The sequence below is a fragment of the Colletotrichum jinshuiense genome, chromosome 3 (assembly GCF_051148585.1).
Source record: "Colletotrichum jinshuiense chromosome 3, complete sequence".
Taxonomy (NCBI): Eukaryota; Fungi; Ascomycota; class Sordariomycetes; order Glomerellales; family Glomerellaceae; genus Colletotrichum; species Colletotrichum jinshuiense.
The window spans coordinates 4,017,153-4,032,207 of record NC_139310.1 but is presented as its reverse complement, the minus strand read 5'-3'; the positions used below and the strand labels follow the sequence as shown (position 1 = coordinate 4,032,207).

Here is a 15,055-nt window from a genome sequence, read left to right as displayed (position 1 = left end):
CTCCCCGCCGTTGGGGGTTTCGAATTTCCTCGGTTGCCGGGCCCAGGTCCTCGAATGGCACAACCCCGGGAGAGCACAGAGAATCGGGGGAAACCGCGACAGGTGGTTTTGTTTTTATTTTTCCAATTGTTATAAGTGCCATGCCAGCCTCGATTTACTGCCCCTTTCTTTTGATTTCCGTTTCAGCTTTGATGATGATGGTATGAAGCCCAGGATGCGCAACGACGGCGACGAGTCGGCCTTTGGCTTCCCCGTGTCTGGTGCTACTTCCTGCCGTTCGCAGAGTTCGCGGCAAGAGAGGCCTTAGCCAAAGGACGGCGGGCTTCATCTAGCCAAGATCTTCCTTGGGGATAGGAGGAGCCAGCTAGAGTCTCCGTGTTCTTTGCAGACAGTTGAGAACAGCAGGAAGAAAGGAAAAAAATGAACACACGACCAAAGCCAGAACCTCATCTGCCATCTTATAACTCAAAGTTGTGCAGTTGCGGGTCGAGTGGGCAACTCCCTGCCTTTAGTATGTTGCTGTGCAGTCAGCAAGTAAACAAACAGGTTCTGAAAAGGCATCGCAATGGAGTCAGTACGGCTCCCAAACCCAAAGTTCAGGTCATCGTAGAATCCGTATACGGGTAGATATTGGCCAGCCGTGTCATCCCGTGTGCCTGCGCCGTGCTCCCTCCCATGGTCCGGATCTCGAGCTATGCTGCGAGTCCCGCCGGGCGAGATCTCGGCTCCTGCCAGCGGAAATCGCCTGAGATGAATGGGCAGCTGCTGCCTTCGCCAGATATTGCTGTTCATTTTGGCCACGGTGGTGCGCAGGCCCAACCATCGACGATCTCCCCCGCATCATCAACCCAACGGGAGAGTTTCGACATGACAGGTTTGGCAGCGAGGTTAAAACGAGCCGGTTCTTTCAGGGTGCTTGAGGAACGGGTATAAGTTCACACGGCGGTCCAGGGCCTTTCGAGCTTCACCTTTTCACCCATCCTTGTCGAATAGAGCCCAACACGTGTTGGTCTCTATTTTCTACTCGTCTTTCAACCTCTTTGCCACGAGTCTGTTATCGTTGCAAGATAGAAGTGTGCAAAAGCGACCACGGACATTTGACGTGCCGCCTTTCGACCCAGCCAACCGGTAGGTGTTAGAAAAGGGGGGGAGGAAGGAGGGCGGCGTAGGGGAAACAGCAAATACCTGACGGGGGCCAACGCCTGGAGAAAACGGAGGCAGAGTTATCCTTGAGGAGTATATTTGGATTTCGTGGTAACCGTGAGGGCGTCTTTGGATAGACTCCAGGAGGGGAGAGGAAGAGGAGGAGAAGAAGAGGCGGAATGAAAGTTTTGAAGTTGGTGGCTTTCGTTAGTTTTGGTGCTGTCAGTTTGGCGGCTGTGACCGCTGCGGCCGGGAGGGCCTAAACTTAGTCTCTGGAGACGCGGGAATGAGTTAGTTGGACTCTTTTTACGATAGACTGGGCTGAGGCCAGGGTGACCGCGGGGCTGTTGATGTTGATGCCGGTTCACGGATACGCTGGATGGGCCAGACCTCTTGAGAGGTTTATGAGGCGGCGGGTTTGTTCGAGATCCCCGATTCTACCATTAAGCTGGTTGCTTAAACTGTGATACAGCTCCCCGAGAGTTATGTAGGGCTTCCGGATCGGACCGACTGTAGTCTCCAAAAAGGTAAGCAGTCTTTGGGTATGAGGTGAGGTGGGTTGCTGATGACGCCCATGCAGCGAGCTCGAGGACAATTTCAATTTGAGTTTACTGGAATCTGCCATGATGTGAAGGTGACTATCGAGTGCCTGCATAGATTGGCGGCACCACATCTGTCATACATTGCTGTTGCTGTATCAGGAGGCGTCTAGTGACCACAACGAGAAACAATTACGATGAAGCTGCTGATCGACGAAGCTGCCGATGCCCGAGCGATGACGTCCAGGAGGTAGCAAAGCAGTGGCCACACGCCCCCTTGACCCATGTCCAAGTTATAAATGAGTCCCTCCTTGCACTGGTGCATGATACAAGACGCAGAGGATCTAAACCAACTTGTTGCCGCGTTTTTCAGGGGTCCCCGACTTGTGTGCGAGCTTCCCTCTTCGTCATATTATCCAGTCAGCCCTGCAGCAACTGGACGCGCTTAGAGGTATGTTGTGCCCCCGAAAACGTGTGGCTTGTTTCCAGTGCCGAGAAACTGACGTGAATAATTCTTTGGCCAGAGAGACATAAAAATGGTGTTCTTCCTCTTCATTATTAAGGCAATCGTTCATGCGGCTATCATTGCTGCAAAGGTTGCGGCTGCAAAGGCTGCTACGATGGGATCCATGATGGGAGGCATTGTTAAAGCGAAAGCTATCACCTCCGGGCTGGCCAGCAAAGTCAGAATGGCAGCTTCGTTCGCCAAGAGGATGGCCATGAAGGTCAGGGGGCCACCGGGAAACCAGGGCGCGAAGGGAATATCCACGGACTTGGCTAAGCCCAGACCTGGGGGGTACGGGGGCGGCGGCCGTTTCGGCGGCGCGGCCAGGGGCGGAAGCGGGGGCGGAGGCGGAGGCGGGGTCCCGCGTATCACGTTGTCAGAGGGCGTCCGGCCCATCGACTTCAGGAAAATATTCATGGGCAAGCTGATGGAGGGCGTAAAGGCGTCCCACAAAGGCATTGGGTCGTCTTGGGCGAACCATCTGAAAGACTGGGCCAAAATGAAATACCCTGCTTACCCGGTCATCGTGCCGGGTCCGCCGGGGAACCTTGCCTCGTCCAGAAACAGGACCCGTCCGATGAACATCCCGAAGGGCATGCGCGGCAAGTTAGGAGGCCTTGGGTATTCATCACAGAAGAAGCCTCGTACTGTTACGCCCCGGACTCTGGAGGACGGCGGGGACGACAAAGTCCTCCTCGACGAGTGGTACGACGACCGCGGAATCTTCACCCTCTGGGGAGAACCGAAGCCTAACCCGCTCACCCTGGCGGTCACGGAGGGCGTCGTCGAGAAACCGGGTGCATTAAAACGATCGAAGGAGACCGTCGGCTGTCTCACATACCGGCGCCGTCAACATGGAGGCGACGCCGCCCGATTCGAGTGTTCCGAGACCGTCTGGAAGGCATTGATCGAGTCCAAGGAGGGGGGCAGGGTTCGACTGGAGTCGGAAGAATACACGGCGTATTGCCTCGGGAACGATGCCGGCAGATGCTGCGTTGGATCTGGTCTTGAGGCGAGCCGATGGAGCCAGTGGGAGCAGGAGAGGTCTCTGGCATGGGCCCAACCCCTTCCAGTTGGATGCCGCGGAGGTCTTGCGGCGTTGGGTTCCTGAATGAATGTATTAGTGTATCATGTAGTTTAGTTTCTGCTGCCTAGTTTTCCGGCTTAATGGCAATGTTTGTTGCAAAGTGAGAATACGAGGGGATGAGACCGAGAGCAAGTTGGGAAAGTAGATCTGCAACCTGGGCTCTCCATGAGTCGTCGGCCATGCTGCGTTGCAATCTTCACTTTGAAGGACCTGTCAAGTCCCAGCATTTTCGTTTGCAAATATATTTGTCTCCCTGCAAAGCAAGACACCTAGCACGGCGCACATACATAACCCGGCTGAACACGATGCACCTCTTCGCAACCATCCAGCCTCTCGCAACCCTCTTGCAAAAGTCATCTCCGACATCGCCCTACTACAGGACACTCCGAAGACAACTAGCACCACTGACGCCGCGATGAAGACAATGTAGACTCAAAAGCCCTTTAGGAAATCGACCTGGTCGACAGGCCCAAGAAACACTGCCCGCGCCCCCCAAATAAATGCCTGAGGCGCAGGAGAGCACGAGGGCTGTTGGACTCTGCTGATGATATGGCAGTGTTGGCGGTCGTCCGGTTCGCGACTGCCCCAACTGCTAGCCTTCGACTGCTAGTTTATGAACAACTTCCCCTCTCGGTGGGTCAAGCTTGACATCTGTGAGAGGCATATTCGAGGCGATGTTCCGGGATGGCGAGCATTGAAATCTAGGCGTTGCAGCAGCCAAGTGCTTCGGTCGGCGCGCCGTGGTACGAGACAAAAATGCCATCATCTTGTGTTTCTCTGTCAAGGTGTTCGGAGTTCTGTAAAGTTGTTGGTAGTAGTCAACAGTCGAGAATCAATTTGCTGAGACTCGTTGAAGCCGCGAGTAGAGTTTGCGGGACGTCGAACCTGCATATACCGTCATATGCTATTGTGAGGACGGTAATATCAAAATTCGACGGTGGTGGCTAAGCAGCCATCGCGACGCCTGCTACAGAATGATGGGAATGTAGTTTCGAAGTCATCGATGGGCTGGTGCATAAAAGCCACCGACAGGACAATGTCAACATCAGGATTGCTCTTTTGCCGGCTCGAGGACCGCCGACGAGTCCGCCGTCACAAAAGCATTTGGACAAGACAAGACAATCATGTAGATGGCTGAAGAAATATCATGAATTTCTCCTCGAGCGGTGGCGAGTCGCCAGCTGCCAGCATAGCATCTGGCGGGCTCATCAAACTTGACAAAGGCAGTAAAAAGCGATTTCCCCATTTCCGATTGAATGCCAGAAAACCAAATAGTTTACGTATTCTGCGGTACGCATTCGTGTCTCTTTGCTTCGTCGGGTCGGGGCATCTACACACAGGCCCACGCAACCTCACACCGTCAGCAGGCGGAGGAGGTGGGGAGTGAGAGATTCCGACCACAACGGCATTTCCCAAAAGATTTCACCATTTTCGCCAACCACCCTTGAACTATTGTCCCGTCGATTCCACCCTCAGGCCGGTGGCCCTGACGTTCCTAGAGTCGTATCGAATGCATAGGGAAGAGGAGAGAAGACGCTTAAGAAGTAGGGTTGGGGTTCATCTGCGGAGGAGCGCGTTAGTCACGAAACGGACAGCAATATCTTTGAAGACGGCGGTCTTCGTCAAGTAGAGCGTACCTTGCGCTTGCCGCCGGTAAGGGTGACGTTGACGAAGCGGCGGGTGTATGTGAGACGCTTCTTCGCGCGGCCCTTGGGGGTCTTCTTCTTCTCCTGGGGCTCAACCTTGGGGCTATCGAGATGGTCAGCGAGACGTTCATTGTTGCATCAAAATGCCGTATCCCAGCGTCATCCGGTCGGTCATTCCAGCCGTGAAACCCGTCCTCCGTCGTCGGTCGTCGACATCGAACGTGTTTTTCCTCCTCTTCCCCGACCGGTGCATCCCCCCCCTCGTTGTCCGTGATGACCAAAATTTCGGCATTCGCCACCTCCCCAGGAAAAAATGAGGGTTGTGAAGGACAAGACTTACGTCTGAGACTTGACCTTTCCGGCACGCGCCAACGATCCGTGAACCTTTCCCATTGTGACGGTTTGAGTTGATGCTGTGGTGTTTTCGGTGAGTTGGTTGTCGATGGAACGAAGCGGGTTTGTCGACTGCTGCGCGGGCGAAGGGCGTCTGTCTGTTCGTGCGTGTGTGTGGCATTCACTGAATTCTGCCTTGTGGGCGTTCGACCCTGGTCACGTGAGGGTTAAGTGTGGGGCGAGGACTTTGGCGAGGCGAGGAGGGGCGGGCGGGCGAGAGGGGGCTTTTTCCGTCGTCTGTCAATGCACCTCTTCCTGTTCGCCACTGCCCGCGCCCGGAAGGAATGACCCGAAACTTTCGGCCTTAGGAATTAAGACATATCCGGCCTATGCTTGAGCATCCCGTGGCGCGGCGAATGATTCATCGGTAACACTGAGCATGGCACTTGCGACAGTAGGCGCGGGCGGCACTTTGTTGACTCATTTTATTGAAATGGCTCTGAATAACTATCCCGCAGCCTGTTGCTGGCTCTCCCCTCCGTGTCTAGATTGGCCTGTCAATAATGTACTCTACTGGGTATCAAGACATGATCTCGTATCGTATTGGATTGTCCAACCGCATGTGTCTACGCGTTTTCAATCGATCCCCATAACTGTTCCTCGCTCTTCGGATGCGCACAGAAACCGTTGCAGGCCTTGCATTTGTCCATCTTCTTCGACAACATATCCTCCAGTGATGTCGGGTGGAGTACAAGATCCTTCGTCTTCAGATTTTCGTCAATGAAAACAAACGGGCCGCGATAGTCGCCTAGGAGCACCTCGGGGAGAAAGTCTAGCTCGTGAGGTGTGTTCTTTCTAGCCACATCCGCCCACAGAGCCTTCACGCCTGGCTCCACACGAAAGTCCCAGGTGCTCTCCCAGCTCGCGCTCGTTGACATTGTGTCGACAGTGTAGCGAAAGACAACGGCCCCGAATTGGTCGATCTTGTACAGCTCCAGCATCTGCAGCGCCGGCATATGCTTTGCAGCATTTGCCGCCGTACGAAGAACGTCGTTGATCCTCTCGGGGTCGACCCCTTCAATCATCATGTGCGACGTCAGAGTGAGGCGGCGTAGGGTTTTCCAGACCGGCGGCGCAGCTTTGCGGGCAAGGAGGCTTTCGAAGAAGTCGCTCGCGTCGGAAACGTTCGAGACTGCCATCTCCTCGGCTTGAAGACTGAGCCAACCCAGGTTGTGGCCTAAGCTGGGGCATGCAGTTCTTGTGACATCGGCCGCGTCCTCGGGCTCATTCATACCGTTCATACCGTTTGCGCCATTGGCGCCGCCGTTGCCCTCGCCGTTTGCTTCCGCCTCATTCTCATCTCCAGACTCGGCATCCTCCCATTCACTTCCTGCGCTGTCATTAAAGGCATCGAAATGCTCAAAGATGCTGATTCGCTTGATGTGGGATGGCCAGAACGGAAGGGTTCGGGCATGATCTGTGGAGGTTAGCATTGGCCCGTACCTGTCTTTCCACCAGGTTGGGATGAGAAAGGGTAACACATACCTGAATCAACTTCCAACTGTGCTTCCATGTCCACCTGATGCCAGGGCTCATAGCGGACTTCCTTCAGGTGAGGCAAGCTCGAGAATATGGTAAGCATCGCCCGAGACGAAATGTTGCGATGATTTCGCCGGAGGATCTGGCAACTGGTGATAACAGAGACCTCAGGCAGGCCGTGTCGACCGACCTGATCGCAGGCAGCGGTGATGAAGGAGAAGTCGAGATCGTGATCGAAGAAACGCGAGTTGCCCTCTTCATCCAGGCCCTCCTCTCCAAAGTACTTGTTCTTGTCACTGGGCGAATAGGCGCTCAGTTCCAGCTCGATACCCGAACCCTGGGCCGTCCACTTGCTCAGGATGTCGAAAAAGTTCCAGACACCCTGAGTGAAGGCGATTTCGTTTTCATTCTGCTCAATATCTGTCTCGGGTATCTTGGCGAGTTTGTTGGCATAACGAGGCAGCTCGATGCGCAGCGACAGGCGGCGCAGGTATGAACGGCGGCTGGGGTCCTGAAGAACTTCATCGAAGCGGGACAGGTCTTTTGCTGAGTTGATCTCGAGAGAGCTAAAGTTGATCTTCTCGATAAAACCTTGCCACTGCCGACACACGACAGCGTAACTGCCCATGTCATGACGGTTGTTCTTTGCCTTCCAAATTTTCGAGCGTCTCTCAGCCACGGCGCTGAGAGCCAAGTGCTCTAGAATGAGGCCCCTGAGCTCAACAGGGAGACCGTTCCATGTTGCCATCTCGGTCTTCGTTTCCATGGCAGTACCCCTGTGTGCTGAGAAAGGAAGTTGGCTCTCACGAGAGTGCGGTGATGGTACTGACCCTGGCAGGTCCGGCGCCAAAATCACTTGGCGACTCAGAGTGAATTTTCGGCAGGGTCCAGAGTGAGACAACGGCCCGCCCTCACGGATGGGTATGCGCTGGTTTGCCTAGACAGTGAACAAGAAAAAAACCTCTACTTCCCCAGATGCTTGCAACTTGAGTCCAGGAAGGCGCGCCTCCGATTCTGCTGTTAATTTTTGCTGTCAGTTGAAAGGGACTCGAGCCTTCCAGCTCTTTGTGTGCTGGTCCGCCTTAGTGTTCTTGAGCTGCGCCTTTTGGAGGGGGGAGGTACCGGTATCCGTACCCACAGACAAATTGCGCTCACCAATCAGCACTTGGATAAACAAAGGCCCTCTTGGGGGAGGCGGTACTTCCTTTCTCGAAAAACCCCAGCACGACTTTGCACCTTCTTCCATCTAATCATGTACTCTTGTACCGACCCCACCGCACCTAGAAAAACCAGTGTACAGTTTGCATAATTCAAAACATGCAGAGGTATCACGGTATTCCACACTGTAGGTGATATGTTGTTGGGCGTGACATAGGAGCCGATGCCCCGCCCGACAACAGCCAGCAGCGGATCGCAAAGTAGCACCTGGTTGACTGTCCCTCGTGTTCTTCTTCACCTTCTATATTCATTTCATCTTACGCCATAGCCATCGAATTATCTGCCCATCCCCAGCGGAAATGATCATGCAACCAAGTCCCTGCAGCCACACTCTTCGGCCATGGTATTGGAGCCCTCGCATACGGCGCCTGGAGCCCTGCCCATGCCCGCATGGCTCTGGGTGGGTAAATTTTGTCTCGCGCTAGGCGGCCTTTGGCTTATCAGATCTAAACCCGGGCCACTTTCCTGCGTCTCATCCCAGACATCACATGCTCAACTCCTCGTGCGGAGAGCTAAACCCGACTCAAGGTAACCAACTGACCAACTCAAACAGCACCAACCCACCGTTGCAGACCGTTCTCGTCGCTACAGAACCCGACTCGCTCTGCGCTTTCCACCCGCCGAACAGTCTTAGCGGGTTCTCTTTCCTTTGATTAATCCCAGCGGATCCAGCGAGTCCTTCCCATTGTCTTGACCGTCATCCACGACCGCCAAAGAAAAAAAAAAGACTCCCAAAAGAGACGCTGCCCCCGCTGTATTCGCACTCAATAGTTCGTCCGAATATCTTGGCTCTTTTCCTTAGGCTTTCCGAGATCGCTTTACGCCGCGAAAACCTCGTACGATCGATCCCACCCTTTCCGACCGTACACTTTAAGTGTGGGCTAGCTACAAAACCTCGCACACACCCTTCCTGGCCATCTTTTTCCCCCTCCGTCCTCTTGTCCTCTCGTTCTTCTCCATTAGTCTTCAACCTTCCCGTCCGACACCAAAAATGAAGACCTCCGCCCTTCTTGCCGGCCTCGCCGCCTCCGCGGTCAACGCCATTCTCGAGCCTGGCACCCCGCAGCACCTCCTCTCCAACCCCTCTGATGTCGACGCTAAGCGCATCCCAACCTCATATGAGTCTGCTGTCATGGGCCGCCGCATCCTCGCCGTGACCAAGTTGGCCGAGCTCTCTACCGTCTTCCCCGCCGGCGCCCACTCCGCCTCGGGCGGTGACGTCTCCGGCATGCCCATCGGCCTCATGGACTACGTCGCCGACTGCGAGGAGGAGGGCAACCCCACAATCCTGGCCATCACCATCGCCACGTCCTTCAAGAACGTCCGCGCCGGTTCAAACATCTCCCTTTCCATGCACTGGATCCCGCCCTTCCCGCCCGCGAAGCGCATCTCCCTCTTCTCCTCCCTCCGTAATATGATCTTCGGCTCCTCCAACGCCGACGCGGCCGCCGCCCCGCCCGACACCGTCCCGTACTCCGCCGCCAACCTCCCCCGCTTCTCCCTTCTCGGCTACCTCGAGAAGATCCCCGCCGACCCCGTCTCCTCCCTCCGCCTCGCCCACTGCTTCGTCGACAAGCACCCGGACTCCAAGTACTGGCTCCCGGGTAGCCCCGTCCACGAGTCCGAGTGGGTCCGCTTTGTCGTCACCTCCGTCTACTGGATCGGCGGCTTCGGAGATCGCGCATACATTGGGTGGATCCCCCTCGACGAGTGGCGCAACGTCACCCGCGAGGAGTACGAGTCCATCGACCTCCCCGGCGAGAAGCGCGGCTGGAAGGAGTGGAGCGTCAACAGCTGGTTCGACAGCAATGATCTCTGAACTACCATCGGCGAATGTCGCCACGAAAGTTGATGATGTGTGGGGCGGGAGGGGAGTGTCGTTTTGACATGACGCCAGCATTGCAGCCGAGTCTTCGGGCGGGACCTTGAAGAGCCCTGCCTGGAGCTACTTGCGGGCAGCTTGGGTGAAGTGTGTTTTCTCGCCAGTCTGTTCGCGGGTTCGTAGCATTATTTGGCTTGGTTATGTGTATATGGCTTGGACATTGGCATGCGGTGCCACGGCGCGACATACACCTTCGCTCAAACATACCGAGTATTCTTGGCTTCTGTGGCATTGGAGCGGTGCAGGACAAACTCTGCTTTTTTTTCGGACGTCACGAGGCCTCAACCTCCCGTTGACGGCCCAGATTGTGAATTGGGATAGTTGACAACACTGCGACGGGTAGGGATATTCATCATTACAGCATATTATATCGGGGGGGTATATCGCACTACAGCTTTTTACATAACTATGCAGACACCCTGTCCATCCTTTCCCTCCCGTCATTGCAAAAGCAACGCTATGTATGCCTTTCGTGTGTACGTGTGTGCATCGTGTGCCCCAATGTATCCTGCCCAAACCTATTACGCCCAAAATATATATTCACCTGCCTCAAATGTACACACAACAGCCGGCAGTAACATTAAAAAAAAAGAGTTTTGCTTTTAGTCAACACGAATGATGACTTTCCAAGCCAGTGCGCCGGCCTCCCTGATGGCACACGCAAGACAACCCCGCTTGCGTCTCGAGATGATGGCGTTCCAGCCCTTCTCTGCGCAAAATGCCCGGACGAGAATCTCCATGTCGCTGCCAAACTGGCGACGGCGGGACTCGAGGTGCATGTTAGTCATCGCGAGGCTGGCGCCGTTGGCGGTACGCTCGAGAATAGGAGAAGTGGGTGTCTCCTGTGTCGGTGGCTGGCGCTTGAAGCCCGTAATGCAGTCAATGACCAAAACACGAGGGGTGGTGTTGGTGGTGGGGGTGAGAGAAGGTCGTCGCACAGTTGAGGTGTTGAGGAGGAGATCGTTCAATGAGGCGTCTGGCTTTTCGATAAGCTCCGAAAGGTGAATCACCGTGTATGTGAAGAATTTGTGTAGAGGGTGTCCTAGAAGCGGTCAGTCTACACGGCTGCACGAGGTCGCATTGGCTCGTCTTACCCGTTATGGTGGCTGGCTTGGAGCACTGGCCGCCGACGCCGGTGCCGTCCACATCGATTTGTTGTATAGTAGGGCTAGAGGGTGACCTCAAGACCTTGACATGGGAGGATGGATGGCACGGATGGGCTGTGACAAAATGAATGTCCTTCGTGAGCGCAAAGGTATACTCTTTCGCTTCGCTGCCGAGGGAACCAATGGAAAATGAAATGGATGATGGATATGTGTAAAGCTCAGGGCCCCTGGTTGCGTCAGAGGACGGAGTAAACACCGTCTCCTCGGTTGGAGTGGAGTTAACTGAATCGATAGGCGCGGAAAGGTTCAGCGACAGCAACGAGATGCTCAGGTTGGGAGGCGGCTCGGAGTAGTTATTCTCGTAGGGGATGATGAAGTCGGCGGGCAGTACGGAGTTCGGGTCTGCGTTTCCCAACACACAAGAATCACGCTCGACGTGTGTTTTGCCCCAGAGCCTAGCCTGCTTTCCTGTCTTCTTCATGTCGTCTGTTGCAATTGGTCAGCATAGTATAAAACATATCTTGCAAGGATAGCACTGACCGGAAACTTCAGTGACATCGATATTGACCCAACCATCAGCATGACCTTGAGGAGTTATGTCGCTCGAGATCCAGCCCATGCACTGAGCAGAACCCTTGCCGGCGGCAAGCACCCGGCCAATAATACATGCCGTGCTCCAGAAACTCTTCCCACGATACACGAAACCGCCGCAAAGATTCGCCATCGGGCCCAGTTTGGCCATTGCCTCCTTGTCATTCTCCAACAGAGTGGACATGATTAAGTGGTACAGTCCTTCGCCAGGGAGCATCAAGCCCGAGACGTAAGACTTTGACAACCAGCCAGACGGGTGCAGAGCTGCAGAAATCTTGTGTTTTCCGGACGGATGCCGAGTAACACTCGCTTCAGCCCGGCCGCCACCGAAGTAAGATGACCTCTTTGTATCGATGCTCATCGGCGTTTCCGCTGGCGTGTGAATTGGGGTTGCCTCTGAGACCTTGCCAACATTTTCCGATATCTGCTCGGCATATATGTCGGATTCAATATCGGGCCAGCGTAGCTTTCTTGCGAAATTTGTCAAGCCGTTGACCTGTCGCTCGCTGTACCGCCCCTGGATGGTATAGACGGAGACTCCGTCTTTCGCGTGGGTGTGGGTGTTGTTTGGGTGGAGACTCATCTTTCCTGTCAAAGATGCCAGCCAGCCCCCAGAGTTTCGCTTTTGAGCCGTGCTTGCTGGGTCAACTTTACTTTCGATGATCTCAATGTTCTCGAGCCAAGCCCGTGCGAGATGCAGGGACCACTTGACTGTCGAATTCGCATCCTTTTCAAAGCGATGAATCTCGGCAGGCCTGATGCTTTCGATGCCAAGCTCTTCGCCCTCTGTGATGGCATCTAGTCTTATCAGGAGCTCACACGCGAGAAGAACCTGAAGCAGCAACCAGTATCTCTCCTCCTTACGCTCCTCGTTCGTCTCGGCGTCGTCAATCTCGACTTCTGTTTCGAGCTCATCGCCCTCGAAAGAGCCCCACAATATCTGCCCCAATCGGATTCTCCATTCGACATGGGAGAAATCGATCCAAACGTTGGGTGCAGCAAGGACCTTGACAAGCGCCTGGATTTGAACAGAAAGACTGTAGGGATCGTGGTGATCGACAACACGAGTCGGGGGGTGCAGGATGCCGAGGAACAGCTCGTTATACAAGGTGTTGTGAATCTTTTTGTGCACCCTGTTCTCCTTGTACCTCACGCCGTTCTTGATGAGCTGATCCAAGATGGCCGATTCCTCCAGGCGGCGGAGGCCGTCTTTGGAGGCCAGCAGCCTCTGGCGCTGTTCAATGATGGCATTGGCCTTGGACCCGAGGCTGTCGAAGCCGAACTGCTCCTCCTGGAGCGCATCGCCAACAGGCATCTCGAGAGCGGCCTGATACCCCATGGTGCCCTTCTCCAACCCTTGCATGCTTAGCATATTAGGCCGTTCTCGACATCGCGGGTGGAAGTGAGCCCGCTTCTTCTCCTTGGCGCATCTGATTGCGGCGGGATTGGAGTTCATATCCCTCGTGATGTGAGGCCATGCGGTGATGCAGCCCCAGGCGGCATCTTCGATCTGGACATGGTCGGTCAGATCGCGAATCTCGAGGGACTCGTCCCAAGGAAAGGCGACAGAGGGGTGCGGGGCGCCGGTGTAATGGCCTTCGGCACGAGCAAAGTACTGAGGAGCTCCGGAGAAGAGCTTCTCAACGTCTTCGTCGCTGAGAGTTGCCATGATTTTCGTCAGCTTCAAGACTGGTTTGGCCGTCGGGCCATTGGCTTGCTCGCTGTCGACGGGAGGCGGGGAAGGCAGTGGCTTGTTGGGGTTAAGAGGGGGCGGCGATCGAGAGGAACGGGACTCGGCACTGCTTTGCGGAGGGGAAACCTGGGGTTTGCTGGTGAGACACAACGGCTTTTGTAACGGTTGGACGAAAGATGATGTATCCAATTGGGCAAAGGTACACGGACGGGCTGTGGCAGGACTGCCTGCTTCTTCTTTGTGTAGTGCAAACAGAAGGCGCCTTTGTTTGCAATGGCACGGAAAGCTTGTCCCAACCAAGACAGAAGCGCTCGCTAGAGGGAAAGAAGAATGAGGAGAAGTTGTGTTATACAGGGCTAAAGAGGCGAAGGCGGGAATTGGGTCGGCCGAAGCTGGTCACGAGACGGAGAAGATCATGCAAGGGAGCAACGGGGTTCAGATGGTCAGACTCTGAGCATCTTGGGGGAAAAGTCAGGAGCAAAAAAGCACCTCGGAGGACGTCACTGCAAGCAGGAGAGATGGCACGGCTCGGGGCAAGAAAAGAGAGACAGGGCAACCAAAGTGGCCTGATGCAGCTCTCATTGATGGATTGGGTGAGATGATGGCGGGGGAATGACATGGTGGAGAGGCGACGTCGAGGTGGGTGCTGCAGACTGTGGCTCCAGTCCTTGCTAGTCCCTGCCACACTGGCGCTGGGCTAACTTCAGCAGAGTCCAGCCCGGTGGGCAGGGAGCGAGCCAAGAGAAAGAGGGGACACTGGAGGGGACGGGGACCCGTCACCAACGCATCAGACCGGGCTGGGGGCCCAGGGGGAGAAGGGCAGTAGCGCACGGAATATCCAGCCTTAGCTAAGACAAACCCACTGACGCCGACCGGGCCGGATCAGGTCTGAGAGGGCGGGGTGGTGAGGGCGACCGGATGAAGTGTGGGTGGTACTGAAAATGCTGCTGAGGTGCGGCGGCTGGGTTGGATGTGTGCTTGTGTGCCGTGCATGCATCTTCCCAGCCTACTTGCTGCTATTCCGAGGACTTCCTCATCCTCAGCTTCTCACCGAGGGAACATCGTGGTCATCGAGGGCATTCGAGCCGGCCCAGACGGAAGTCCAGACCTATGCGCCGTTCAGGGACCTTGCTTGAGTGGCACTTGCCAAGACCATAAAGAAAAGTAGAAAATAGAACGACAAACTGCGGGTGATGTGCAGATCGAAGCATCGATCGTCCAAGGGGAAAGGTAGAATACAGTAGGAAGTAGATGACGTGGAAACATGCGCCCGAGACTTACTGGCAGCTTCGTTGGTGACTCCGCACCGGTCCCTCGCCCAGGTTTCGCCGACGTGCTTCGGCCTTTGCTGCGACCTAACAGCCCTCCAAAAAGATCCCGTTTGGAGAACTTGCGCTCCCGTTCCCGTTCGCCCGTTCCGACCCCCGAGCCCGGCTGCTCTCCGCCTCCATCTTGGTATCGTGGTGATAGCTGTGATTGTTGCTGCCCTGGTAGCAGTTGCTGGTCCTGTTGTTGTTTGGACCCTCGTCTAAGCAGCGAGAGTGACGGCATCGTGTCGGTCGTCTCTTTTGGTGGGGTGGGATAAAAGGAACCGTTGCGTTCGTCTCATTCGTCTGAATTGTCCCCTTTTCGTTTTCGGCCTTTGCCTCGTTGTCCAAACTTGTTGTTTCCTCCCTTCTGCCCTGATCTCGTTCTCTTCTTGGGACAATCTTCCAAGTTTCTGGTTTTCGAGGGGTGGCTGTGAAAGTGGCGTCGCTGGAGGGGCAGACGTCT

General features: G+C 55.2%; 5 protein-coding genes across 5 annotated transcripts; 2 read left to right on the top strand and 3 right to left on the bottom strand.

Annotated features, from left to right (window-relative positions):
* Nucleotides 1-2,218: 2,218 nt before the first annotated feature.
* On the top strand, nucleotides 2,219-3,298 carry EsH8_III_001078 (uncharacterized protein; the record flags this gene model as incomplete). The annotated part of the gene is made up of 1 exon (XM_083262803.1): nucleotides 2,219-3,298. The coding sequence occupies one exon, from the start codon at nucleotides 2,219-2,221 to the stop codon at nucleotides 3,296-3,298; it is 1,080 nt and encodes a 359-aa protein (XP_083123290.1).
* A 1,513-nt stretch (nucleotides 3,299-4,811) lies between these two features.
* EsH8_III_001077 (eS30 family ribosomal protein) lies at nucleotides 4,812-5,313 on the bottom strand (the record flags this gene model as incomplete). The annotated part of the gene is made up of 3 exons (XM_083262802.1): nucleotides 4,812-4,835; nucleotides 4,912-5,023; nucleotides 5,261-5,313. The coding sequence occupies 3 exons, from the start codon at nucleotides 5,311-5,313 to the stop codon at nucleotides 4,812-4,814; spliced, it is 189 nt and encodes a 62-aa protein (XP_083123289.1).
* Nucleotides 5,314-5,879: 566 nt separating this feature from the next.
* Nucleotides 5,880-7,558, bottom strand: EsH8_III_001076 (uncharacterized protein; the record flags this gene model as incomplete). Its single annotated transcript, XM_083262801.1, has 2 exons — nucleotides 5,880-6,730; nucleotides 6,799-7,558. 2 exons carry the CDS (start codon nucleotides 7,556-7,558, stop codon nucleotides 5,880-5,882), a joined length of 1,611 nt encoding a protein of 536 aa, XP_083123288.1.
* Nucleotides 7,559-9,001: 1,443 nt separating this feature from the next.
* Nucleotides 9,002-9,829, top strand: EsH8_III_001075 (pyridoxamine 5'-phosphate oxidase-domain-containing protein; the record flags this gene model as incomplete). Its single annotated transcript, XM_083262800.1, has 1 exon — nucleotides 9,002-9,829. The coding sequence occupies one exon, from the start codon at nucleotides 9,002-9,004 to the stop codon at nucleotides 9,827-9,829; it is 828 nt and encodes a 275-aa protein (XP_083123287.1).
* Nucleotides 9,830-10,494: 665 nt separating this feature from the next.
* EsH8_III_001074 (uncharacterized protein) lies at nucleotides 10,495-14,833 on the bottom strand (the record flags this gene model as incomplete). The annotated part of the gene is made up of 4 exons (XM_083262799.1): nucleotides 10,495-10,934; nucleotides 10,987-11,484; nucleotides 11,539-13,408; nucleotides 14,564-14,833. The coding sequence occupies 4 exons, from the start codon at nucleotides 14,831-14,833 to the stop codon at nucleotides 10,495-10,497; spliced, it is 3,078 nt and encodes a 1,025-aa protein (XP_083123286.1).
* Nucleotides 14,834-15,055: the final 222 nt, after the last annotated feature.